At 41.9% G+C, this 21,870-nt stretch overlaps 1 protein-coding gene across 4 annotated transcripts in view; it reads left to right on the forward strand.

Annotated features, from left to right (window-relative positions):
• The window catches only part of RNF175 (ring finger protein 175), a 67,130-nt gene extending 45,567 nt beyond the window's left edge, over positions 1 to 21,563 (forward strand). For 3 of the 4 annotated variants that reach the window (XM_086346225.1, XM_086346227.1, XM_086346228.1), the window contains 5 exons: positions 7,120 to 7,227; positions 10,439 to 10,559; positions 15,108 to 15,241; positions 18,726 to 18,827; positions 21,047 to 21,563. In XM_086346225.1, coding sequence (XP_086202351.1) covers positions 7,120 to 7,227; positions 10,439 to 10,559; positions 15,108 to 15,241; positions 18,726 to 18,827; positions 21,047 to 21,167 — 586 coding nt within the window. In that variant the 3' untranslated portion in view covers positions 21,168 to 21,563. The remainder of the gene's footprint in view (positions 1 to 7,119; positions 7,228 to 10,438; positions 10,560 to 15,107; positions 15,242 to 18,725; positions 18,828 to 21,046) is intronic. The other variant, XM_086346226.1, reaches the window with a different exon arrangement.
• Positions 21,564 to 21,870: the final 307 nt, after the last annotated feature.

Below are 21,870 nucleotides of genomic sequence, written 5' to 3' on the forward strand. Positions count from 1 at the left end.
ACAAATGGAAGTGGAATCACAAGGTCCAGAACTTACGGGATGCAGCAATCAGTTTTAAGAGGAAAGGTTATAGCAATACAGGTATACCTCAAGAAACAAGGAAAATCTCAAATAACTTAAATTTAAATATAAAGGAACCAGAAAAAAGAACAGGCAAAGCCCAAAGTTAGTAGAAGAGTGGAAATAATAAAAAAGCAAAGAAAATGAATGCAATAGAGACTTTTAAAGATAGAAGAGATCAACAAAACCAAGAGCTGTTTCTTTGAGACAAAATTAATGAATCTTTAGCCAGCCTCATCAAGAAAAAGAGAAGGCCCAGATAAAATCAGAAATGAAACAGGAGAAATTACAACCATAAACATACAATCATAAGAGACTACTACAATTATATGCCAACAAATTAGACAACCTGGAAGAAATGGATAAATAGCTAGAAATATATGGTCTTCCAAGACGGAATCAACATAAAATAGAGAATCTGAATAGACAAATTACTAGTAATTAAATTGAATCAGTAATCAAAAAATTCCAACAAACCCCGTCTATGGGGTCCGACTCTGTGCGACCCCATAGACAGCAGCCCACTAGGCTCCTCTGTCCCTGGGATTCTCCAGGCAAGAATACTGGAGTGGGTTGCCATTTCCTTCTCCAATAATCAAAAAACTTCCAACAAACAAAAATTCAGGACAAGATGGCTTCACAGGGAATTCTACCAAACATTTAAACTTCTCTAATTATTCAAAAAAAAGAGAGAGAGAGAAGGGAACACTCTCAAACTCAATCTATAAGGCTAGTCTTACCCTGATACCAAAACCAAACAAAAACACTACCAAAAAAGAAAAATTACAGGTCAGTATCCCTGATGATCATAGATGCAAATATCCTCAAAAAATATTAGGAATTCAAATTCAACAATACATTGAAGAAAATCATACAACATGATCAAGTGGGATTTACTCCAGGGATGCAAGGACTGTTCAACATCCGCAAATCAATCAACATGATAAAGAACACTAACTAAACAAATGATAAAAATCACATGATCATCTCAATGGGTTCAGAAAAAGCACTTGAGAAAAGTTAACATCCATTTATGATAAAAATTCTCAACAAAGTGGGTATAGGGGGAACATGTGTCAACATAATAAACACTGACAAACCCACAGTTAACCTCATATTCAAACAGTGAAAAACTGAACCGTTATCTTCTAAGATCAGGAACAAAGCAAGGATATACACTCTCATCACTTTTATTCAATTTGGTTTTGGAAGTCCTAGCCACAGCAATCAGAGAAGAAAAAGAAATAAATCTAAGTTGGAGAGGAAGAAGTAAAAGTACCACTGTGTGCAGATGACATAGTACTGTACACAGAAAATCCTAAAGATGCCACTGGAAAACTACTAGAACTCATTATTGAATTTGGTGAAGTTGCAGGGTATAAAATGAATACAAAGAAACATGTTGCATTTCCATATACTAACAATGAACTATGAAACAGAGAAATTAAGGAAACAGTCCCATTTATCACAGCATCAAAAAGAATAAAATATCTAGGAATAACCTACCTAAGGAAGTAAAAGACCTATACTTGGAAAATTCTAAGACAATGATAAAATAAATTGAAGATGACACAAATAAATAGAAAGATATACCGGTCTTATGAACTGGAAGAATTTATATTGTTAAAAATCCATACTACCCAAGGCAATCCACAGGTTCAATGCAATCCTTATTAAAATACCAATGGCATTCTTCACAAATAATCCTAAAATTTGTATGGAACCACCAAAGACTCCAGATAGCTAAAACAATCTTGAGAAAGAACAGAGCTGGAGGTATCACACTGTCTGATTTTAAACCAAACTACAAAGCTATAGTAATCAAAACAGTATGGTACTGGCAGAAACAGCCATTTAGATCAATGAAATAGAGTAGAGAGTGCAGAAATAAACCCACACTAATGTGATCAATTAATCTACAATAAAGGAGGCAAGAAAATACAATGAAGAAAAGACAGTCTCTTTAGTAAATGGTGTTGGGAAAACCAGACAGCTACGTGTAAAAGAATGAAACGACCCCATTTTCTTATACTATATACAAAAAATAAACTCAAAATGGATTGAAGGCTTAAGTGTAAGACCTGAAACCATAAAAATCCTAGAAGATAACATAGTCAGGACACACTTTGGCATCAGTCTTTGCAATATTTTTTGATCTGTCTTCTCAGGCAAGGGCAACCAAAGCAAAAGTAAACAAATGGGACCACATCAAGCTAAAGAGTTTTTACACGGCAGCAGAAACCATCAACAAAAATGAAAATGTAACCAACTGAATGGGAGAAGATATTTGAAAATGATATGTTCAATAAGGGGTCTATCTCCAAATATATGAAGAACTCATACAACTCTATATTAGAAAACCAAACAATTCATTTTAAAAATGGGCCAAGGACCTGAATAGACATTTTCCCAAAGAAGGCATACAAATGGCCAACAGGCTCATGAAAAGATGCTCATCAGTCATCTGGGGAAATCAAATCACATGGAAATCAAAACCACAAAAAAATATTATCTCACATCTGTCAGAATCATGATTATCAAAAAGACAAGAAATAATTAGTGTTGGCAAGAATGTGAAGAAAAGGGAGCCCTTGTGCCCTGTGGATGGGACGGTAAATTGTTGGAGTCACTATGGAAAACTGTGGAGATTCCTAAAAAACAGCAATAACAACAACAACAAAAAAACAATGTTTAAATACGATTACCTTACCATCGGCAGTTCTTCTCTGGGGTACGTCTTGGGTAAAAACACCAACTTAAAAACATGTATGCACCCCCCTGTTCATTGCAGCATTATTTACAATAGCCAAAATATGGCAGCATGTTCCTTAATAGATTAATGGATAAAGAAGAGGGAGTATACATGTAAAATGGAATATTACTTAGCCATTGAAAGGACCAAAGTTTGCATATTTTGAGAACATGGATGGACCTAGAAGGTTATGCTAAGTTTAGAAGTCAGACAAAGACAAATATCATATACCACTTACATGTGGAATATAAAAAAAATAAAAACAAATGAACAAACATAACAAAACAGAAACAGAGTCATAGATACAGGGAATAAAATAGATGTTGCCACAGGGGAAGGGAGTAGGGGAATGAAATAGGTGAAAGGGATTAAGAAGCACAAACATCAAGTTACAAAACAAGGAAGTTTCAGGGACGTAGTATACAGGCATACCTTTTGGGTCAGGTTCCAGAGCACTGCAATAAAGTGACTATCACAGCAGAGCAAGTCACAAGTTTTTTGGCTTCCCAGTACATATAAAAGTTTACACTACGTATGTTTATACTACACTATTAAGTGTGTGACAGAATTATATCCAAAAAATGATGTGCATTTCTTTATTTTTAAATCTCTATTGTTAAAAAATGCCTACCATCACCTGAGCCTTCAAGGAGTTGTAATCTTATTCCTGGTGGAAGGTCTCGCCTCCAAGTTGGTGGCTGCTGACCAGATTGGTGATCGCTGAAGGTCGGGTTGGCTGTGGCAATTTCTTCTAATAAGACAGTGAAGTCTGCTGCATTGATTGACTCTTTCATGATGATTTCTCTGTACAGTGTGGTGCTGTTTGATAGCATTTTACCCACATAGAACTCCTTTCAAAATTGGAGTCGGTCTTCTCACACCCTGCTGTTTATTTAGCAACTAAGTTTATGTAATACTCTAAACCCTTTGTTATTTCAGCAGGCTTCACAGCATCTTCACCAGGAGTAGATCCCATCCCAAGAAACTACTTCCTTTACTTATCCATAAGAAGCAACTCCTCGTTTGTTTCCTCATGAGACTGCAGCAGTTCTTCAGGCTCCACTTTGAATTCTAGCTGCCTTGCTAACCACCACATCTGCAACTCCTTCCTCCACTGAAGGCTTAAATTCCTCCAAGTCATTCACAAGGCATAGAATCAACTTCTTCCAAACTCCTGTCAATGTTGATATTCTGACCTCTTCCCATGAACCACAAGTGTTCTTAATGGCATCTAGAATGGTGAATCCTTCCCCGAAGGCTTTTTATTTACTTTGACCAGATCCGTCAGAGGAATCACTATTTATGACAGCTGTAGCCTTATGAAATGTACTTCTTAACTAATAAGAATTGAAATTCAAAATCGGTCCTTGATTCATGGGCTGAAGAATGGATGTTGTGTTACGGGCATAAAAGCATTAATCTCACTGTACATCTCCACCAGAGTTCTTGAATGACCAGGTGCATTGTCAGTGAGCAGCAATAGTATGAATCTTTTCCCTGGGGGTTAGTAAGTATTCAGTAAACATGCTGCAAACAGATGTGCTGCTATCGAGGCTTTGCTATTGCATTTATACAGCAAAAGCAGAGTAGACTGAGCATAATTCTTCAGGACCCTAAGATTTTCAAATCTTAGGCTTCTACTGAAAGTCACCAGCTACATAAGACCCTAACAAGAGAGTCAGCCTGTCATTTGAAGCTTTGAAGCCAGGCATTGTCTTCTCCTAAGTATGAAAGTCCTAGATGGCATCTTCCAATAGAAGGCTGTTTTGTCTATGTTGAAAATCTGTTGTTTAGTCACTAAGTCATTTCTGACTTTTTGCAACCCCATGGACTATAGCCCACCAGGCTCCTCTGTCCATGGGATTTCCCAGACAAGAATACTGGAGGGGATTCCCATTTCCTTCTCCAGGGGATGTTCCTAACCCAGGGACCCAACCCATGTCTCCTGCTTGGCAGGTGGATTCTTTGCCGCAGGGCCACTAGAGAAGCCTCTATTTACTGTTGCCACCATTGTTAATTGTCTTAGCTAGATCTTCTGGGTAACTTTCTGCTGCTTCTACATCAGCACTGGCTGCTTCACCTTGCACTCTTATTACGGAGACAGGGTCTTTCCTGACATATCTCATGACCCAACCTCTGCTAGCTTCAGACTTTTCTTCTGCAGCTTCCTCACCTCTCAGCCTTCAGGGAATTGAAGAGAGTTAGGAATCCCAGGGACAGGGGAGCCTGGTGGGCTGCCGTCTGTGGGGTCACACAGAGTCGGACACGACTGAAGCAGTGCATCAGCAGCAGCAGCAGCAGGGCCTTGCTCTGGATTAGGCTTTGGCTTAAGAGAATGAATGTTGTGGCTGGTTTGATCTATCCAGACCACTACAACTTTCTCCATATCAGCAGTAAAGCTGTCTCACTTTCATTTGTACATTCCCTGGAGCAGCACTTTGCACTTCCTTCAAGCACTTCTCCTTTGCATCCGTAACTTGGCTCACTGATGCAAGAGGCCTAAGCTTTCAGCCAATTTCTGCTTTTGACATGCCTTCCTCACTAAGCTTAATCATTTCTAGCTTTTGATTTAAAGTGACAGATATGCAACTCTTCCTTTCACTTGAGCAATGGGGCCATTGTAGGATTATTAATCAGCCTGATTTCAATCTCGTTGTGTCCCAGGGAATAGGGAGGCCTGAGAAGAAGGAGAAAGGTGGGGGGAAGACCAAGCAGTAAAGTCAAAACACACTACTTTTATCAGTTGAGTTTGCCATGTTACATGTGTGTGGTTTGTGGTGCCCCAAAACAATTATAACAGTAACACCAAAGATCACTGATCACAGATCACCAAAACAAATATGATAATAATGTAAAAGTTTGAAATCTTGTAAGAATTACCAAAATGGGGCACAGAGACACAAAGTGAGTACATGCTGTTGGAAAAGTGGTGCCTACAGACCTGCTCAACAAAGGGTTAACACAAACCTTCTGTTCAATAACAATAATGCAGTGTTTGCAAAGTGTAATAAAGCTAGGTCTGCCTGTATAGTTGGTAAAATCATAATAACTGTATGGTAATAGGTGGTAACTAGATTCCTAGTGGAGGTGATTTCATAATACATAGAAATATCAAATCACTATGCTGTACACCTGAAAGTAATATAAAGTCATATGTCAACTATACTTCAATAAAAATTTTAATAAGTAAATAAAAGAACGCTGAAACATTGCATCAGTAATAATATACATAAGCATTTGCGGCAATGGCTCCAACAGGGAGGAAGCCAGGGAAGGTGAGATCTGGGGACAGGGTGCCAGGGGTCAGAGGCGAAAGCGTGGGGCCCTGTCTCCAGAGGGAGATTCTGAATGAAGTTTGGGGAGAAATGCAGGAGAGGGGTTCCAGAGAAGGAGGCGGGAAAGGGCTGAGGGCAAACGGGGAGCCCTATGCTCGTGTGCAGTGTGCCAGCACCCCCTTTGCTGCTCCGGGCCCCCAGCCCCCCTCCTTCCAGCCCCTGTGTGTTCTGACAGGCAGGGCCCTGGTACCGAACCAGGAATGGAGCCGCGCCCCAGCCCCAGCCCAGGCTCTCTCAGGCAGGAAGCAGCCATGCGGCCCTTCGGGCGGTTTTCCTAAGAGCTTTTACTGCGGGCAGCAGGGGAAGCAGCCAGGTCCACGGCTCCTTCCACATCCGCTCCATCCTTGCCCTGCATCCCCACCCTCTCGCTTCTCCATGTGGACCCTGTGGGAAGGGGGAAAGCTCTGAAAGCCACCATGGTGAGTGTGGGACGGACACAGGGCCCGTCCACGTAGCACAGAAAACAATGCGCAGGGCTCCTGCTCCAGGGCTGCGCGGGGGCCGCGTGAGTGAGGCCGCGCGAGGGCAGGGGCAGCGCGGGCGGGAAGCGAGAGGCTCCGGGGAGGACATCTCGCATCACTCGCTTGCCTTCAGAGACTCCTGCCAAAGCCACTGTAAGCCAATATAGGGTCAAATGAGAAAAGAAGAGAGGGAGGTCGACAGGGCCCCATGTAGAATAACCAGTCCCGAAGGTCACCTTTACATGAGGGCGTAAGTCACAATGAATTTATATACGGATATATACATAGAAACACACCTGCATGATAGTACTGTCTATATATTGCTTGTTGGTAGTATATTAAAACTCTAGATTATCATGGAGTTTAGCTGATACGATATATTCATGTTCTGTGTATTGTAAAATGAACAGAATTTTAGAAACTAAAAACTGACTTATAACAATGTTTGAAAAAGAGAAAATATTTTCTAATATATCACGTTTGGTGCGTCTCCCCATTTTTCACTCCACAGATTGGTTTACAAATGGTTTCTTCTAATCTACAAACTCAGCTGTGCATTTGGTGTTGTGGGTTATTTGGCTATCATATTTACAATGTGTGGATTCCATTTATTTTTCAGGTAAGTATCTCCAATTAAGATATTGATGTCTCTTAGCACTTACTTGTAGCATTAACCTGGTCAAGTTCTCAGTGTCTGGAAGCCACATTTGGCCCTGCAGTTTTCCAGGGACGCACTGTTTATAGGGCTATCATTGGTATCATAGATGCCACTGGGGGACACTAGTAAAAGGAAAATAACACTCAGATTTCAAAGTTTTTAAAAAATTATAAGCTTTAAAGACATCGTCATTAAAAGTTGGCCTATATTTGTTAGAGCAATTTTTATTGAGCTAAAAAGTTCCCTTCTACAAAATTCTTAAGTCTCATATCCCTCTATATATCTTTCTTCTTTAAACCCCTAAAGCTATGCTATCCAACACAGTAGCTGCCAACCCATGTAAATACTGAGCATGTAAAATATGAAATAAGAGGTGCTGTAAGTCTAAAATACACATTGAGTTTCAAAGATCGTATAAGAAAATCATTTTATGATTACATGAGATGACAGTACTCTGGATGTTTTAGTGAAATTATTTGATCTGTTTCTTTTTACCTTTTATTTGTGGCTATAAGAAAATTTTTAATTATGTCCAATCTGTATTTCCATTGGACAGCACTGCTCTAGAATTTTGTTTCTGCTCTAAATCTCTTCTGCTGGAGGCATTTAGTAAAAGAGGAAACTGAGTACTTAGACAGTGAAAGAGAAGTGAAGAGGTAATGGGGCAACAAAGTCTAGGGAGAAATAAAGGAAGTTGGGATAATAATATCCATGACTCAGAATCATGTTTCCACTGGGAAGATGGCTGCTGAGATGTGCTGTGAGTGAGGTTCTCAGGGGCAGAGCTGTAATCAACCTGTGTGTTGGAAAGGAAGTGTGAGACATACCACTGTGGATGGTGGACATACCAGCTGTGGAAAACCACTCAAATGAAAATCCCTGGAATATGTCTCACGTCAAAATTCCTCTAACTCTGGGACCTCCTTGGTGGTCCTGTGGTTGGGACTCCAACTGGGGGTGCAGGTTCGATCTCTGGTCAGTGAACTAAGATCCCACAGGCCACGTGACCAAAAAAAAATTACTCTAAATCTCTGGAACCTTAGAAATTTGAAAGGCAGAAGTTAGCTACCCATAAGTCATAAAACAAGGAAGGAAACTTGATGGAGACCCAGCCCTGGGGGGAAGGGCTCTTCCTGTGGCAACACAACAATCTGATTTCATAAATATTTCATGCAATTTTCAGAGAGGGAACTCCTACCATTCCCTAGGAAGAAAGGGATAGAATACAGCTGTACAGATCTATTATTGTTTGTTTAAGCTATAGAAAGACATTGAATTATTCTTGCAGCATACTGTCTATATTATTTTAATGTGTGTAAAATATTTTTTTACTTTTATGAAGTCACTTGGGACTGTAGTTATCCCCAAAATATTATCTGTATGATTTTAAGATCCTTATCCAGGAATTCTCCTATAATGAGGTGTATGAAGAACCTAACCCTTCAGATGGGAAATGAAGTGAGAATCGTTCAGTTGTGTCTGACTTTGCAAACCCATGGACTGTATGTAGGCTGCCAGGCTCCTCTATCCATGGAATTCTCCAAGCCAGAATACTGGAGTGGGTAGCTTCTCCAAGGGACCTTCCCAACCCAGGGGTTAGGGAACCCAGGTCTCCCACATTGCAGGTGATTTCTTTACCAGCTGAACCACCAGAGAAGCCCTCAGATGGGAAGGAACTATTTTTTTCACTACTAATTGTCGTTGAACACAATTGTATTGAGATTCTTTTCTCTGGAACTACAAGTTTGTTGCTACACTTTTTATCAATTAGACTATAAATCCATGCTCCCCTGGGCATAGAGGAAAGGTCATCTTCATTCTTCATCACTGCCCCAGTTTGGAAGGATGAAGCTGCCCACTGTGTTGGAATGCCCAGTTCACAACACCAAAAGACCTCCGCCCTCCAGGTCTGCACAGCTGTACCATTCCCTCCTCAAGTTAACAGAGCACAGAAACCACCAGTAGAGGGTTCCAGAGAGAGACAGACCCCCACCTCCTCTCCTCTCTCCACTTCCTTCCTGCCTCAGGCAGATCCCCAACTTCCATTGCTAGTATTAGTGACTCTTGCAGAGGGAGCAAATCGAAAGCGTGATCATTAAGATCCAGATATTACAGCAGGAGCTAATCATTCACTTTTTAAAGAAACCTTGACCTTTAGAAAAAGAAGGCAGTGGGCGGGGGTGGGGAAGGGGCTGATTCACGTTTGTTATATGACAGAAACCAACACAACATTGTAAAGCAATTATCCTCCAATTAAAAATAAATTAAAAAAAAAAGAAATAGGAGTTGTTGTAGAGAATCCTAGTGTATTTGAAATATCCAACTTGCAAAATAAAATTTTTTTATTAATACATGGCACTATGGCATAGTAACAAATGACATCAAAATGTGAGCTTAATCCCTGTACCAGTTGTCAGGTTAAGCAATCATTTTTCCTAAGTCCCCATTTTTCAAACCAAAGTATGGCTAATGATGTCTATCTCCAATATTTTTAGGTAAGATTAAGTATTTGAAAGCATTCTGTAAAATCTAAGTTTGATCACAGGAATCAAACTTCTCAGCCCTAGCTACTGTCCAGACCCCACCCCAAGCCACTTAAATTAGAGCCCTAGAAGATAGTGTATTAGTATATACTTAAAATCTCCCCCAGGTAATCCTAACATACAGTTAGGGCTGAGAACCATTGGACTATTAAAGAGGTTCTTCATGTTAGCTCCCCACTGCAATCATCCTTGTCTGGAGAGCCTCCAAAAATATTGCTGCATGGGCTCCACCTCCAGAGAGCTAATGTAATTGGCCCAGGGTGCAGCCTGCAGATGGAGGTTTTTTACAAGCTGCCCAGGTTTTCCCACCGACAGCCAAGCTTGAGAACCTCTGGTTAGAGTTGGCTTGTCTCAGCACTGCAGTCCAAAGAAGACGTTAAACACTCTTTCAAGAATTATTTCGTCCACTTAGCCTTGAGTGGTAAAACATAAAGGAATGGAGAGAATTTTAAATTCACTTAAAAAAAAGAAACACTAAACAAATAAATGAAGGAAAATACACTCAAGGTTCTCTTAGATACCATGGCAAGAAATACTTTCCAAGCTGCAGTCTTTCCCGAGACCAACCCCCCCTCCACCACCACCACAAGATGCCCATTCTTACTTCCCTTGGCTGTTGTTTTCAATAGAATCAAAGCTAGAGATTCCATGGATTTTGGCATCGTGTCCTTGTTCTATGGCCTCTACTATGGAGTAATGGGGAGAGACTTCGCAGAGATCTGTTCGGACTACATGGCTTCTACTCTAGGGGTAAGCGTTGCTTTCATTCTTTGAAATCATTTTTGGTATGTAGAAAAATGGTCTCATCTTACACATTTGTGACCATTTTAAGAAATAGGTGTTTTTTGGTTCTATCAGCCCAACTGCTCCTTGGATTCTCCGGGTGTCAAATTATCTGGAAGTAACCATATCTAGCATACTCCAATTGCCAACATTTAAAGGTTTAGTAAAAATTAATCTAAAAAATAAAAATAAAGAATTAGTAAAAATTCAGCAATAACAAAAACCCTTTATCTGCCGATGCAAATAAAAGTCATATTTGATGCACATAAAGCACTTCAGAATCAATAAGTACCTCAGGGTAATAATCATCATAAAGATCAGTTATTATACAGCATTTGAAGAAATAGAAGAGATAAAATGTGTGCTAAATGTGTTCTGACTGTGTATTGTCCCCTGGAATTAAAAAAATCACTAATAGTTTTTTTAACGCTCTTAAAATTAAAACTCAGAATGGACACACTTTCTGGAAAGATGGATTCCAGATGCAGATATTAGGAGTAACCATCTGTGGTCTAACACACGCGCATCTCTTAAAAACTTACATCCCAAAGGTTCCGGGTGTGACCAGTGGTTTCAGAAATTCCACATCTCTGTCCTCTACCAGTCTCTTGGCACACATCCAGGTATGAAATGGAGAAACCGCTGTGAGCAGCGAGGAAAGACTGGCCTTCTGGACTGTGTTCTCCCCTCCACTTACCGGTCAGGACCTAGTCGATAAGGCCTTTGTTTCATCCCCCACCTCCCCTTCCCCATCTCTGTAGACTCCATCTTACTCTTTCTCTAGAGCCTGGAGTCCAACTTCTGTGGTGGAATGCTGGAATGGCCAGCCTTGTGTCATCTCTAAGACAGCTGCCTTTCTAGTGAGGTCTAAGGCAAGCACAGAAGGGAGCATTTTCACTCCCAGTGCCTCCAACAGAAACCAGAGCCATCCCCCTTCTACAAATTTCCAAAGCCTCTTGTGCCTGCTTGTGGACAGGAGAGGAAGAGTTGAATTTCCTCTGTTCTCCAGTGGACCAGGAAGAAAAGACTTAACCTAGCAAAAGAACAAAGTCTTTAAACCCCAGCTTTACAGAGATTCCTCACCTGATTCCATCCCACCAGTCTATGACGTCTTGTCATCTCCTGCCATCCTCGTTCCAACCACCAAGTACTGTCTCAAGCCATTGGCACAACCACCAGTGACTTCAACTGATGGTGTGTGTGTGTGCACGTCTGTACATGCACTTATTCATGTGCTTGTGACAGAGGTAAAGAGGAAGCACCACACCAGTGCCTGAGCCCCACACTAATTAAGTCAGACTCTGGGAGTGGAGCCAATGCATCTGCTTTGTTTTAAAAGCTCCCTAGGAAAAGGAATAAGCTATTAAGCCATGCAGAAAGTTGGATGAGTCGTAAATATATAGTGCTAAGTGAAAGAAGCCAGTCTGTACTCTATGATTCCACTTATATGACAATTTGGAAAAGGTACAACTGTGGAGATGCTAAAGAGACCAGTGGTTGCCAAGAGGCTTAGGGAGGGAGCAGGGCTGAATGTGTGAAGCACAGGGAATTTGTTAGAGTGGTGAAATTATTCTGTATGATACTCTAACGGTGAATGCATGACACTATGCATCTGTCAAAATCAACAGTACTTTATAGCAGAAAGGTTAAACCTTAAGTGTGCAAATCTAAAACAAGTCATGTAGGATGTCAGGAAATGCCAGGATAGAATGCGGACTGTGACAAGAGAATTCAACTGTATTACAAATGTGTAAAATAACCTCTCTGAAGTCGGGGGGACAGGGGAAGTGCTGACCTAAGTCTCTTTGAAATGAGTGGAGATCTAAGATTAAAAGCAAAAGGAACTGTATGTAAGCACTGCACTCCATTAAGTAAGTTCCCCTCAGGGCTATGGGGATACCCTGATACCACTGCGCATGTATTCTGGAACTGGACTCCAAATGAATGGAAGACTGGTCATGGAAGCTATGTTTCTTGCTCTCAGAAGGCTATATACACGCAAGGAGAGAAGGCTAGAATGATCTGTGAATGGATCAGAGACATCAGTCTGAACTGGTGTTTAGCTTAACATAGATTGAAAGTGAAAGTTTAAAAGTGAAGTCGCTCGGTCATGTCCAACTCTTTGCGACCCCATGGACTGTCAGGCTCCTCCGTCCATGGGATTTTCCAGGCAAGAGTGCTGGAGTGGATTGCCATTTCCTTCTCCAGGGGATCTTCCCGACCCAGGAATCGTACCCAGGTCTCCCGCATTGCAGGCAGATGCTTTACCGTCTGAGCCACCAGGGAAGATACATATAACATAGATTATAAGTATCTTAATGTAGATGATATATAGAGAAATATTTTATAGATATGTGTATACACATGGGTTAGAGTATACAGATATATTTCCTTGCTTTGTCAACTAAGAAGCCCTGGAAGCAATGACAGCTTAGTAGCAGTGAGCACACAAAGTGCTCCGATCTTGTTTTCTAATACCAGTCTATAATAAAAGGAAACAGTGTTCCTTGGGAGAACGTCTGATTCTGGGTCTTGGCAGGGAACATACAATATGAACCTAGAGTATTTTGTAGGGCCAGAAAGTAAGGAGGCTCTCAAAAAAAGCCCACACAAGAAAAAACCCACAATGATGAGGCTATGTCAAAGAGACACAGAAGCCAAGGCTGAAACAATTTGAGCAACACAGTAGCAGTAGTATTCGTAGTAAATAGTATTGGGTTATAACTCGAAGTTTAGAATAAATATCCATGAGTCCACAGTGAAATAAGTGAATGATTGAATAGATAGATATATAAATAAATGAGAACAGACAAATCTATTCAGACAAATTCCACATAATTTATGGAGATATTCCACCTTTAAGAGGTTGCATGGTTAACTTTTATGTGTCAACTTGATTAGGCTCTCGTATCCAGTTGTTTGACCAAAGATGAGTCTACATGTTGCTTTGAATGTATTTTGTAGCTGTAATTAACTTTAAGGGAAAGCAAATACCCTTGAAAATATAGATGGGTCTTTAAGCTAATCAGTCAAAGACGTTAAGGGCAAAAACTGAAGTTTCTCAGAGAAGGAGTTCTGCCTCAAGTCTGAAAACTCTTTCCAGAGTTCGGCCTGTTAGCCTGCCCTCCAGGTTCCAGACTTGCCAGCCTCAGGTCTTTAAAATGAGTCTCTCTCTCCCTTCCCCCTTTCTCCCTCTCTGCCCACTCTCCCCCGACCCACATGCATGCATATCCTCTGTTCCATTTCCCTGGAGAACTCTGACTGATACAGATGTGGACCATAACTCCTAACTCCCTACTCCCTAAGTGTGAAGTGCTCGTGGTGATGGTGATTTCCTTCCAAAGAGTACAGTGTAGAAAGAAGTAAAAGAAGTAAAAGGTAGTTGTAGAGTGGAGAAACTTGACAAACACTACCTCAAACTCAGTAATCAAGGTCAACATCAGCAACGATGGATCATGTGGACTGCACGCACCCTTGACACGATGTGGTAAGGGTGGCATTTCACCTCTGTTCTCTTCTTCCCTAAAACTCATAAGCTCAGCATAATCAAGAGAAAAAAACATTAGCTAAAATCCAAGTGAAGGACATTCTATAAGCACCGCCCCCACCCCCAAACTGTCAATCATAGGGAAAAAAAGTCTGAGAAACTGCCAAAGCCAAGAGAAGCCTAAAAAATTAAAAAAAGAGAGAAGCCTAAAGAGATAAGACAATTAATGGTATCCTGGATGGGATTCTAGAACAAAATAAGGACATTTGAGAAAAACCAAGCAATCTGAACAAAGTATAGACTTGATTTCATAATAATGCATCAGTGTTGGTTCATTAATTGTAACAAATGTACCACCCTAAATGTAAAATGTTAATCACAGGGGAAACTTGGTGTGGAAACTCTATTCTATCTTTGTATCTTTTGTATCTAAAACAATTATAAAATAAATCTTTTATTTTTAAAAAAGCTTCTTAGACATTCTAATGTGCTGCCAATGTTAGGAATCGCTCCTCATCCACAGCCCTGGGGAGATGCAATGTCCCAAGTTAGAATTCTAAATGCGCTGCTTTCTAATGGGATTAGTCTTCATACTCCCTATAGTCAGATGGGATTTTATTTAAATTGATTAAAATTTTAATTATATTAAAGTTAATTAAAAGATACATAGATGTCTGGGATTACTTGAGATCTGGGAATCAGAGTCTCAGGAGAATAAGGAGAAGGGTCAGGTTCTGGGTGAATTTAAAAAGCTTCCCATGTCATTCTGAACTATAGCCCTCGATAAAACTGTTCCTCTTAAAGGATTCCTCAGTGGAGAAGTTAGGTGGTTACAATTAGCGATGTGCTTTGGGGCTCAGTGGGGTTTTGCCTGGGAAACCTTCACCCCACAGTAGCATTGTTCTATGGGAAAACACGTTTCAAGTTCTAAAGCAGCAGAGAAACGGTGAAGCCTCTATGTCTTCCAGCTGCCAGTGGCTTCCCTGTGTTCACAGAATGATGTGTGCTCTGGGCCTGTCCCCCAACAGTTCTACAGCGGCAGTGGGATGCCCACCAGGAGTCTGTCGGACGACATCTGCGCCGTGTGTGGGCAGAAGATCATTGTGGAACTTGATGAGGAAGGGCTCATTGAAAACACCTACCAGCTTTCATGCAAGCATGTGTATCCTTTTTCACGGGAGGCCATTTGGCCTTCCTCAAGCCGGGAGATGGAAAATCAGGGAAGACTGTCCCATTACCCTCCTCCTCCTTTGTCTCCTCCTTCTCCCCACTTCCTTCTGCCTTGCTTAGCTCCCTTCACCAAACCCCAAGCCTTTATGCTCCTGTCCATTTTCTTATTGAGACTCTCTCTGATCCCTGATGAATAATGAACTGCTCTTAGTTAGCAGGCGGTAAACCTCTTTCCCTCCTCCTCCCCACCCTCCTCCTCCCCCAGTAATTGCTTTTTTAAAAGGAGTCTTCAGGCCACACGAACAGGAGGGCTGCAGCATCTGAGCAGAGGCTGGCTGGGAGAGCCGGTGAAGCCTTAAGCACACAGGTAGCCAGTGAGGACCAGGGGAGAGAGGGTGGGGAGTGAAGAACAGAGTGCAGTTTCAGCTGCAGGGCAGAGCTCAGGACTTGCCTGGCGGAGCCCTTGTCTGAATCTCACAAGAACAAGAATGACAATGTCCAGTTTTTTTACTCTAAGGATTGAATAAATGGAATCTGTCCAGATTAAACAGAATCAAATCATGAGTGCTACACATCTACGGTATTAATGGTGGCGTGTTTTACCTGGAAATAATTCTCAGGAACCTGCTTGTGTCCACAGTGGTGATGGGGAAAGCCAAGTATCAGCTTTGGTCTTGAAAAGAGGACACCTTAAATTACAGTTGGACCATTTGATTCCCTGGCCTATGGGTTGTGCCCCAAATCACTATCCACAGGAGAAGGGATCTTTGGGGGCCAGACCAGCCTGGCCCTGGAAACCAGCACCCTCTGGGACTCCAGCAACAGTGAGGAAGGGCTCCATGTGCTGAGAGATGCTGGCATCAAGAGCCCTGGGCCGAGGCTGCACCGCCTGAGCACGTAACTCTGGATGCCACAGTGGTGTTTGCATTGACCAACAATCAGTATTTTAATTCTTCTCTTCATACAGGGAAAAGAAGGCATCATTTATCTTTATTTGATAGTACAATATCAATTTTATAATATTGCTGGGCACTCAGTCAGTTCAAAGCTCTGGCATTATAAGGTGATCAAACCATCTGCCTCTTGCTTCTGAAGCCCACCAAACTCAGTCAGTAACACCATAGACATGCAGCACTCATGATTTGATTCTGTTTAATCTGGACAGATTCCATTTATTCAATCCTGAGAGTAAAAAACTGGACCAAATGCATCTGAACTGTAATAGGAGCCTTTACTCCAACATTTAAGTCTTAACATTTTAAGGTAAGAAACACAAAGATATCCCATGTGGGATTCTATGTGGTTTTTCAGTGTGATACATTTCCCAAAAACCTATCATTCTTAGTAGAAATTTTCCAAGTCTGGTCCTAGTTTTAAATATGATTTAGTTTTCAAATGTTGGAACAGAGCCCCTTCTGCCATTTGCAAGTGGAAATATTTTCTCTCTCCATCTTTAAAAGCCCTTAGGGATTGTTGTACATGTGTGCATATGTAATCGAAAATGTAGTCACCTTTAAATTTGCTTTGCAGGGAGTATTATTAATGGCCCATTTTAGCATGAGTCATATTAGCAAGGAGTGGGCAAACATGAATCATATTAACAAGGGGTGGGAATCTGAGTCTTGCTCTGCAGAAATTCTGCTGGGGTGAAGGCTTTGCATATGAGATTTTGAAGATAAAAGGGGATATTAAAGAGGAGATGAACATCTCAATGCTTGCTCAATGAGCCCTGAATGCCATACCTATCTGGAGGGTATGGGGCTATACACCAGCTCTTTTGAATGAAGAACTGTACAGGTTTTGACTTAGTATCTTTGTTATAATACACTTTATGTTAACCCAAACATGCAAAAGTGACCCCAGTTCCAAGAACATAAAAGAATGGGGACTCTTGGTCGCACACCAATCTAATACCGAGGAATCATCTGCGTGGCCTTGATTGTCTCCACCTCCACGCCCTCCGTTAGTGAGGGAACGTCTACATGGGTTCTGTAGCAGATCAGGGAAAGCCACCTGGGGTCAGTGACTATAGAAAGAAATCAACACGATGAATCTCATAGTTAATCATTGTGTTTGTTGTTTAGTCATTAAGTCATAGCCAACTCTTTTTGTGACCCCATGGACTGTAGCCCACCAGGCTCCTCTGTCCAGGCAAGAATACTGGAGTGGGTTGCCATTTCCTTCTCCAGAGGATCGTCCCAACCCGGGGATTGAACCTGCATCTCCTACATTGGCAGGCAGATTCTTCACCACAGAGCCACCAGAAAAGCCCCAGTTAATGATCTTACTCAAATCTATAAGCTGTGGAACCCAAGGAAAATAAGTTTGCAATAGTAATTGGTTTTGAATGATTCATTCAAATATTCATTCAATGAATAGGCGTGTGTGTGTGTGTGTGTGTGTGTGTGTGTGTGTGTGTGTGCTTAGTCGCTCAGTCATGTCCATGTCCAACTGTCTGAGGCCCCATGGAGTATAGCCCACCAGGCTCCTCTGTCCATGGAGTTCTCCAGGTAAGAACACTGGAGGGGGCTGACATTACCCCGTCCAGGGGATCCTCCTGTCCCAGGGATCCAACTTGAGTTTTGCATCTCCTGCATTGGCAGGTGGATTCTTTGCCATTAGTCCCACCTGGGAAGCCCCCAAACAGGCACTAAGGCACTGCTTAAGGTGCTGAGCACAGAGATGAATGAGTCACTGTCCCACAGGTAGCACATTGCCCAGGAGAGATATGTAAGTACACAAAAAGTCATGACCCAGAGTGACTTGACTCAGGCTCTGTAAGACTCAGTCCCTGGTGCTGAGGGAAAACATACGGTTCATTGTCAATTTTGGGGACAAAGCATCAAAAGGGATTGTATACAAATGAATCTGTAAGTGCCTAGATTCTATATATTCTATTTCAAAATAACTGGCTCCTTATCAGTAATAAAAACTTGAGAAAAAACTTATGAAGCTAATAGAAATATCTGTACAAATATTTGACCACAAATAATTTGAACTTGCTGCAATTCATGGGGTCACAAAGAGTCAGACATGACTGAGCGACTGAACTGAACTGAACTGAACTGAATCTCATTACATAGATGGTAGTGGGTAGGTGCGCAAAAAGCTAAATGGGGAGATGCTATGATAAATGCAGAGATATGCACAAAAAGTGAGGATATGTTTGCATAAGACATCCTGTAAAAAAGCACATCCACATTCTTTGTCTAATTTAATCACAGAATCTGAGGTCAGAACATGTAAGGCTAAGAAGATCAGTAAACTCCTCAAGGTCATAGGCTTTGACTTCAAGCTCACTGTCCTTGGTGGCTCCACTGTCCTGCAGAGGCTCTAGGAAAGCAATAGACACAACCAAGTCATGACCGAGAGCCATTTCTGCCTCCACCACTCCACCCAACAGGCGGGATCACTTCCATCACATCGTCATGAAGTAGACCTTGCCTTTCAGTATCTTCCCTAACAAGATCCCTAAGCTTTCATGAATTCTGCATCCGAGGTTGGTGTATTGTTGGTAAAAAGCAGACGTGCCCTTACTGCAAAGAGAAGGTCGATTTGAAGAGGATGATCAATAACCCGTATCCTTTTTATGAAGTTATGAAATATTATTTTCTGGCAACACATTCTCTAATCTAAACTTTCTTTATCATCACTACAGGTACGGCAGAAAACACCGTTTTCCCTAACTACCTATTTCAAAGTGACTTGTCCCTTTTCTTGCCCATGTCTGCGTTACTATTCTAGCTAAGTTAAATGCCAAAAAAGATATATTCTACTCTTTGTATTCCACTTATTCCACTATAAGGGCTTTAGTGAAAATGTGATGGGACATTGCAAATATGGATAATATGAATGTATGGAAGGATAAGATAAGTAGGTAGGCGGATAAGATAAGTAGGTAGGCAGATAAATGGATGATAGATAGGCAGAGAGACAGATGATAAATAACGGGTGGATAAGATGAGTGGATGCGGAGGGAAATAGAATAGAAAATTTAAAAGCCCCAACTGTGAACTATAGAAAAGTATTTTTAAGGTGTACAAAATTGTATTATTTCCAGAATTAGTAGGGTTTTTCCCCCTGAGTTTTGGCTTCTTTAATTCCTTGCTGTATCTCATCTTTTCTTAGGCTAACCTAAGTAATAATAATATTGAAAGGACTGAAGACCTACTACAGATTTGGTCAGTGAATGGCAACAACAGGATTTTTATGGACAGCAGGGACCCCCGACCAAATAAACTCACATCTCATTAAGGTCACAGGAAGGGAGTGTCCCTCTCCAGCGCTGACTACAAGCCTTGGCCCTCCACCCCACCCGCCCAAGACCACAGTGTCTCTTCCAGGGGGGTAAACAGATCTAAAACGCATCCCCCTTAAGTGGAAGAGCCCTGAGGGGATGGCCACAGCCTGCCAGGAACTCCCTCTTAGCTCCTCAGCAGCAGCCTTCCGACAGTCAGTCCCCTACGTATGCACCTCCAAGCCATGAACTTTCAGGGATGGGAATGTGCCTTTGCATGTCCAATCATGTAAGTTAGCTCGTGTGTCTGTTCAGCCACTGTACTGTACTACTGTACTTTTCATAAGATTAAAAATGTGTCATTTTTTGTTTGCTTGATTTTTATGTGTTATTTGTGTGAAAAGTACAGTATGTAGATGATGATGTTAGTTGGGTACCTAGATAACTTTGTTGGACTTATGAAAGCACTCTCTGAACGGAACTCACTCATACGCAGGGGACTTACCGTATTCCTTCTAAGTTCCAGTCACCCGACTTTCACAGTGCTAAAGGAGATCCCCCATCCCTGCTCCCTTGACTCTTCACCAACCCTCACTGTGCAGGTTCACCAGTGGCTATCTGCAGAAGCGCCGCCGTGGCTGAGAGCTGCAGGTAAGGAAGGACTTGTCAGTAGAGCCGCAGGGGCGGCAGCGCAGGTGGGCCCTGGGTCTCAGAGCCACACCCCGGCACAGAGAACCCACTCAGCTCCCTCCCAGCTGGCTTTTGTCTCAGAACCTGGCCAAGAACAGCCCCAGCCCCGGCAGAAGGCCGTCATGCACATTCTCTCCTCACTAGGCTGAGCCAGAACAGCTTTCGACTAGTAACTCACTTGTGAAACCTCAGTATATGCGTCTTTGTCATAAAATGGGTGATAATGTGGTCATAAATGTCACCTTAACGATCATTTAAATAATAAAAGACAATTGATTTCTTTGAGAGAACGAAACGGTCTTGAGAGAATAAACTTTTGAATATTACATGTACTTTTTTTTCTGTGAAATACAGAACTGTGTTTCTGAATGGAGCATCTAACAACAAGCATCATTCTTCCAAGGCAGCTAAAGAAACACATGCACTCCTCATTGAGATTCAGTGTAAGATAAACGATACGTATGAAAAGTCTGCCTTTCCGTGTATAACACGGCTAATAGAGATACTACGTATGAAGTTCCCTCAGCACAGTCTAGCCAAGGGACCAGGATAGGATATGTATTATCAGTGAACTAATGCCTTCCTTTTTAACATGCAGTGAGTTCCCTCTGATGAACGAGGGCAGAATAGCCCAGAGCTGTTTTTGCTCGCTCAACGGTAGTTTTCATCGTCCTTCGTTTTCCACGTTCATCATCCCCCGCTTCCTCTTTCTTTCAGTATGTGACCCTTACCTTTTATTCTTCTTTGGGATTGTATTTGGGGATTTTATTGTAGACCGTTTTACTTTTAGAAATCAGATGTAGTATAAATAACAGTGACTATTTCTGCTATGTGGCTAGATGTAGTGCAACCTCCTTAACTGAGATTCAGCTGGGAGCGCACACACTTTCTATACGGACAGATCCTGGACTGGCTTCGTTACCTGGTGGCCTGGCAACCCGTGGTCATCGGGATCGTCCAAGGCATTACCTATTCACTAGGGCTGGAATAACATGGCACGCTTACCCCAGAAGCGATGTACTGCATGTGGAAATATTTTCTAACACTCTTTTAATTTTTAGAGATCCCAAGAATTCAGAGGACTGAATAAAAGCTGGCACTGGGTCTGTGTGGAAAGAATTTAAGCAGAAGCTGAGCAGTGGAATAAACACAGAGGCCTTGCATCCTTCCGGTTACAACCACTGTCTCATCTGGGCTTGTGGCACTTCTGGTACCACCCACCGTGGACATCCCATCCCGAGCTTGGCTTACAGTGATCTCACCTGGGATGGGTTTCAGAGGTCTGCAAAGTGCTTCTCACATACAATTTTATTGAGTTATAACAAATGCCGTCTTATCGGTTGAACATCTTCAAAGAAGTAGAGTCATTAAATCTATGGTTTAAGGACACGGTCTTTTCTGGTCTCTGTTCTTGTTACCCCGCGGCAGCTTTGGTACCACTGAGCCCTTCCGTTAGCACCGGGTGCTGCTGTCCATACAATGGGCCAGAGCCGCGCGGGGTCCGCTGGGGCTGCTGCACACTCAGCCCACGCACGGGTGACTGAGGGAGCGCACCCCTCTCTTCTTCGGGGCCACCTGTTTACACGTAAACACACACACTCTTTCCATGGCCATACTGTTTTCGCTTCCATCCCAGCCCTTTTCAACACCTGAAATCACATCATAGACTCATTTGTCTACTGTCTTTCTTCCTC

The sequence above is a fragment of the Bos grunniens genome, chromosome 17 (genome assembly GCF_055505025.1).
Source record: "Bos grunniens cultivar Pamir isolate PY7600 chromosome 17, Bosgru_T2T1.0, whole genome shotgun sequence".
NCBI classification, from domain to species: Eukaryota; Metazoa; Chordata; class Mammalia; order Artiodactyla; family Bovidae; genus Bos; species Bos grunniens.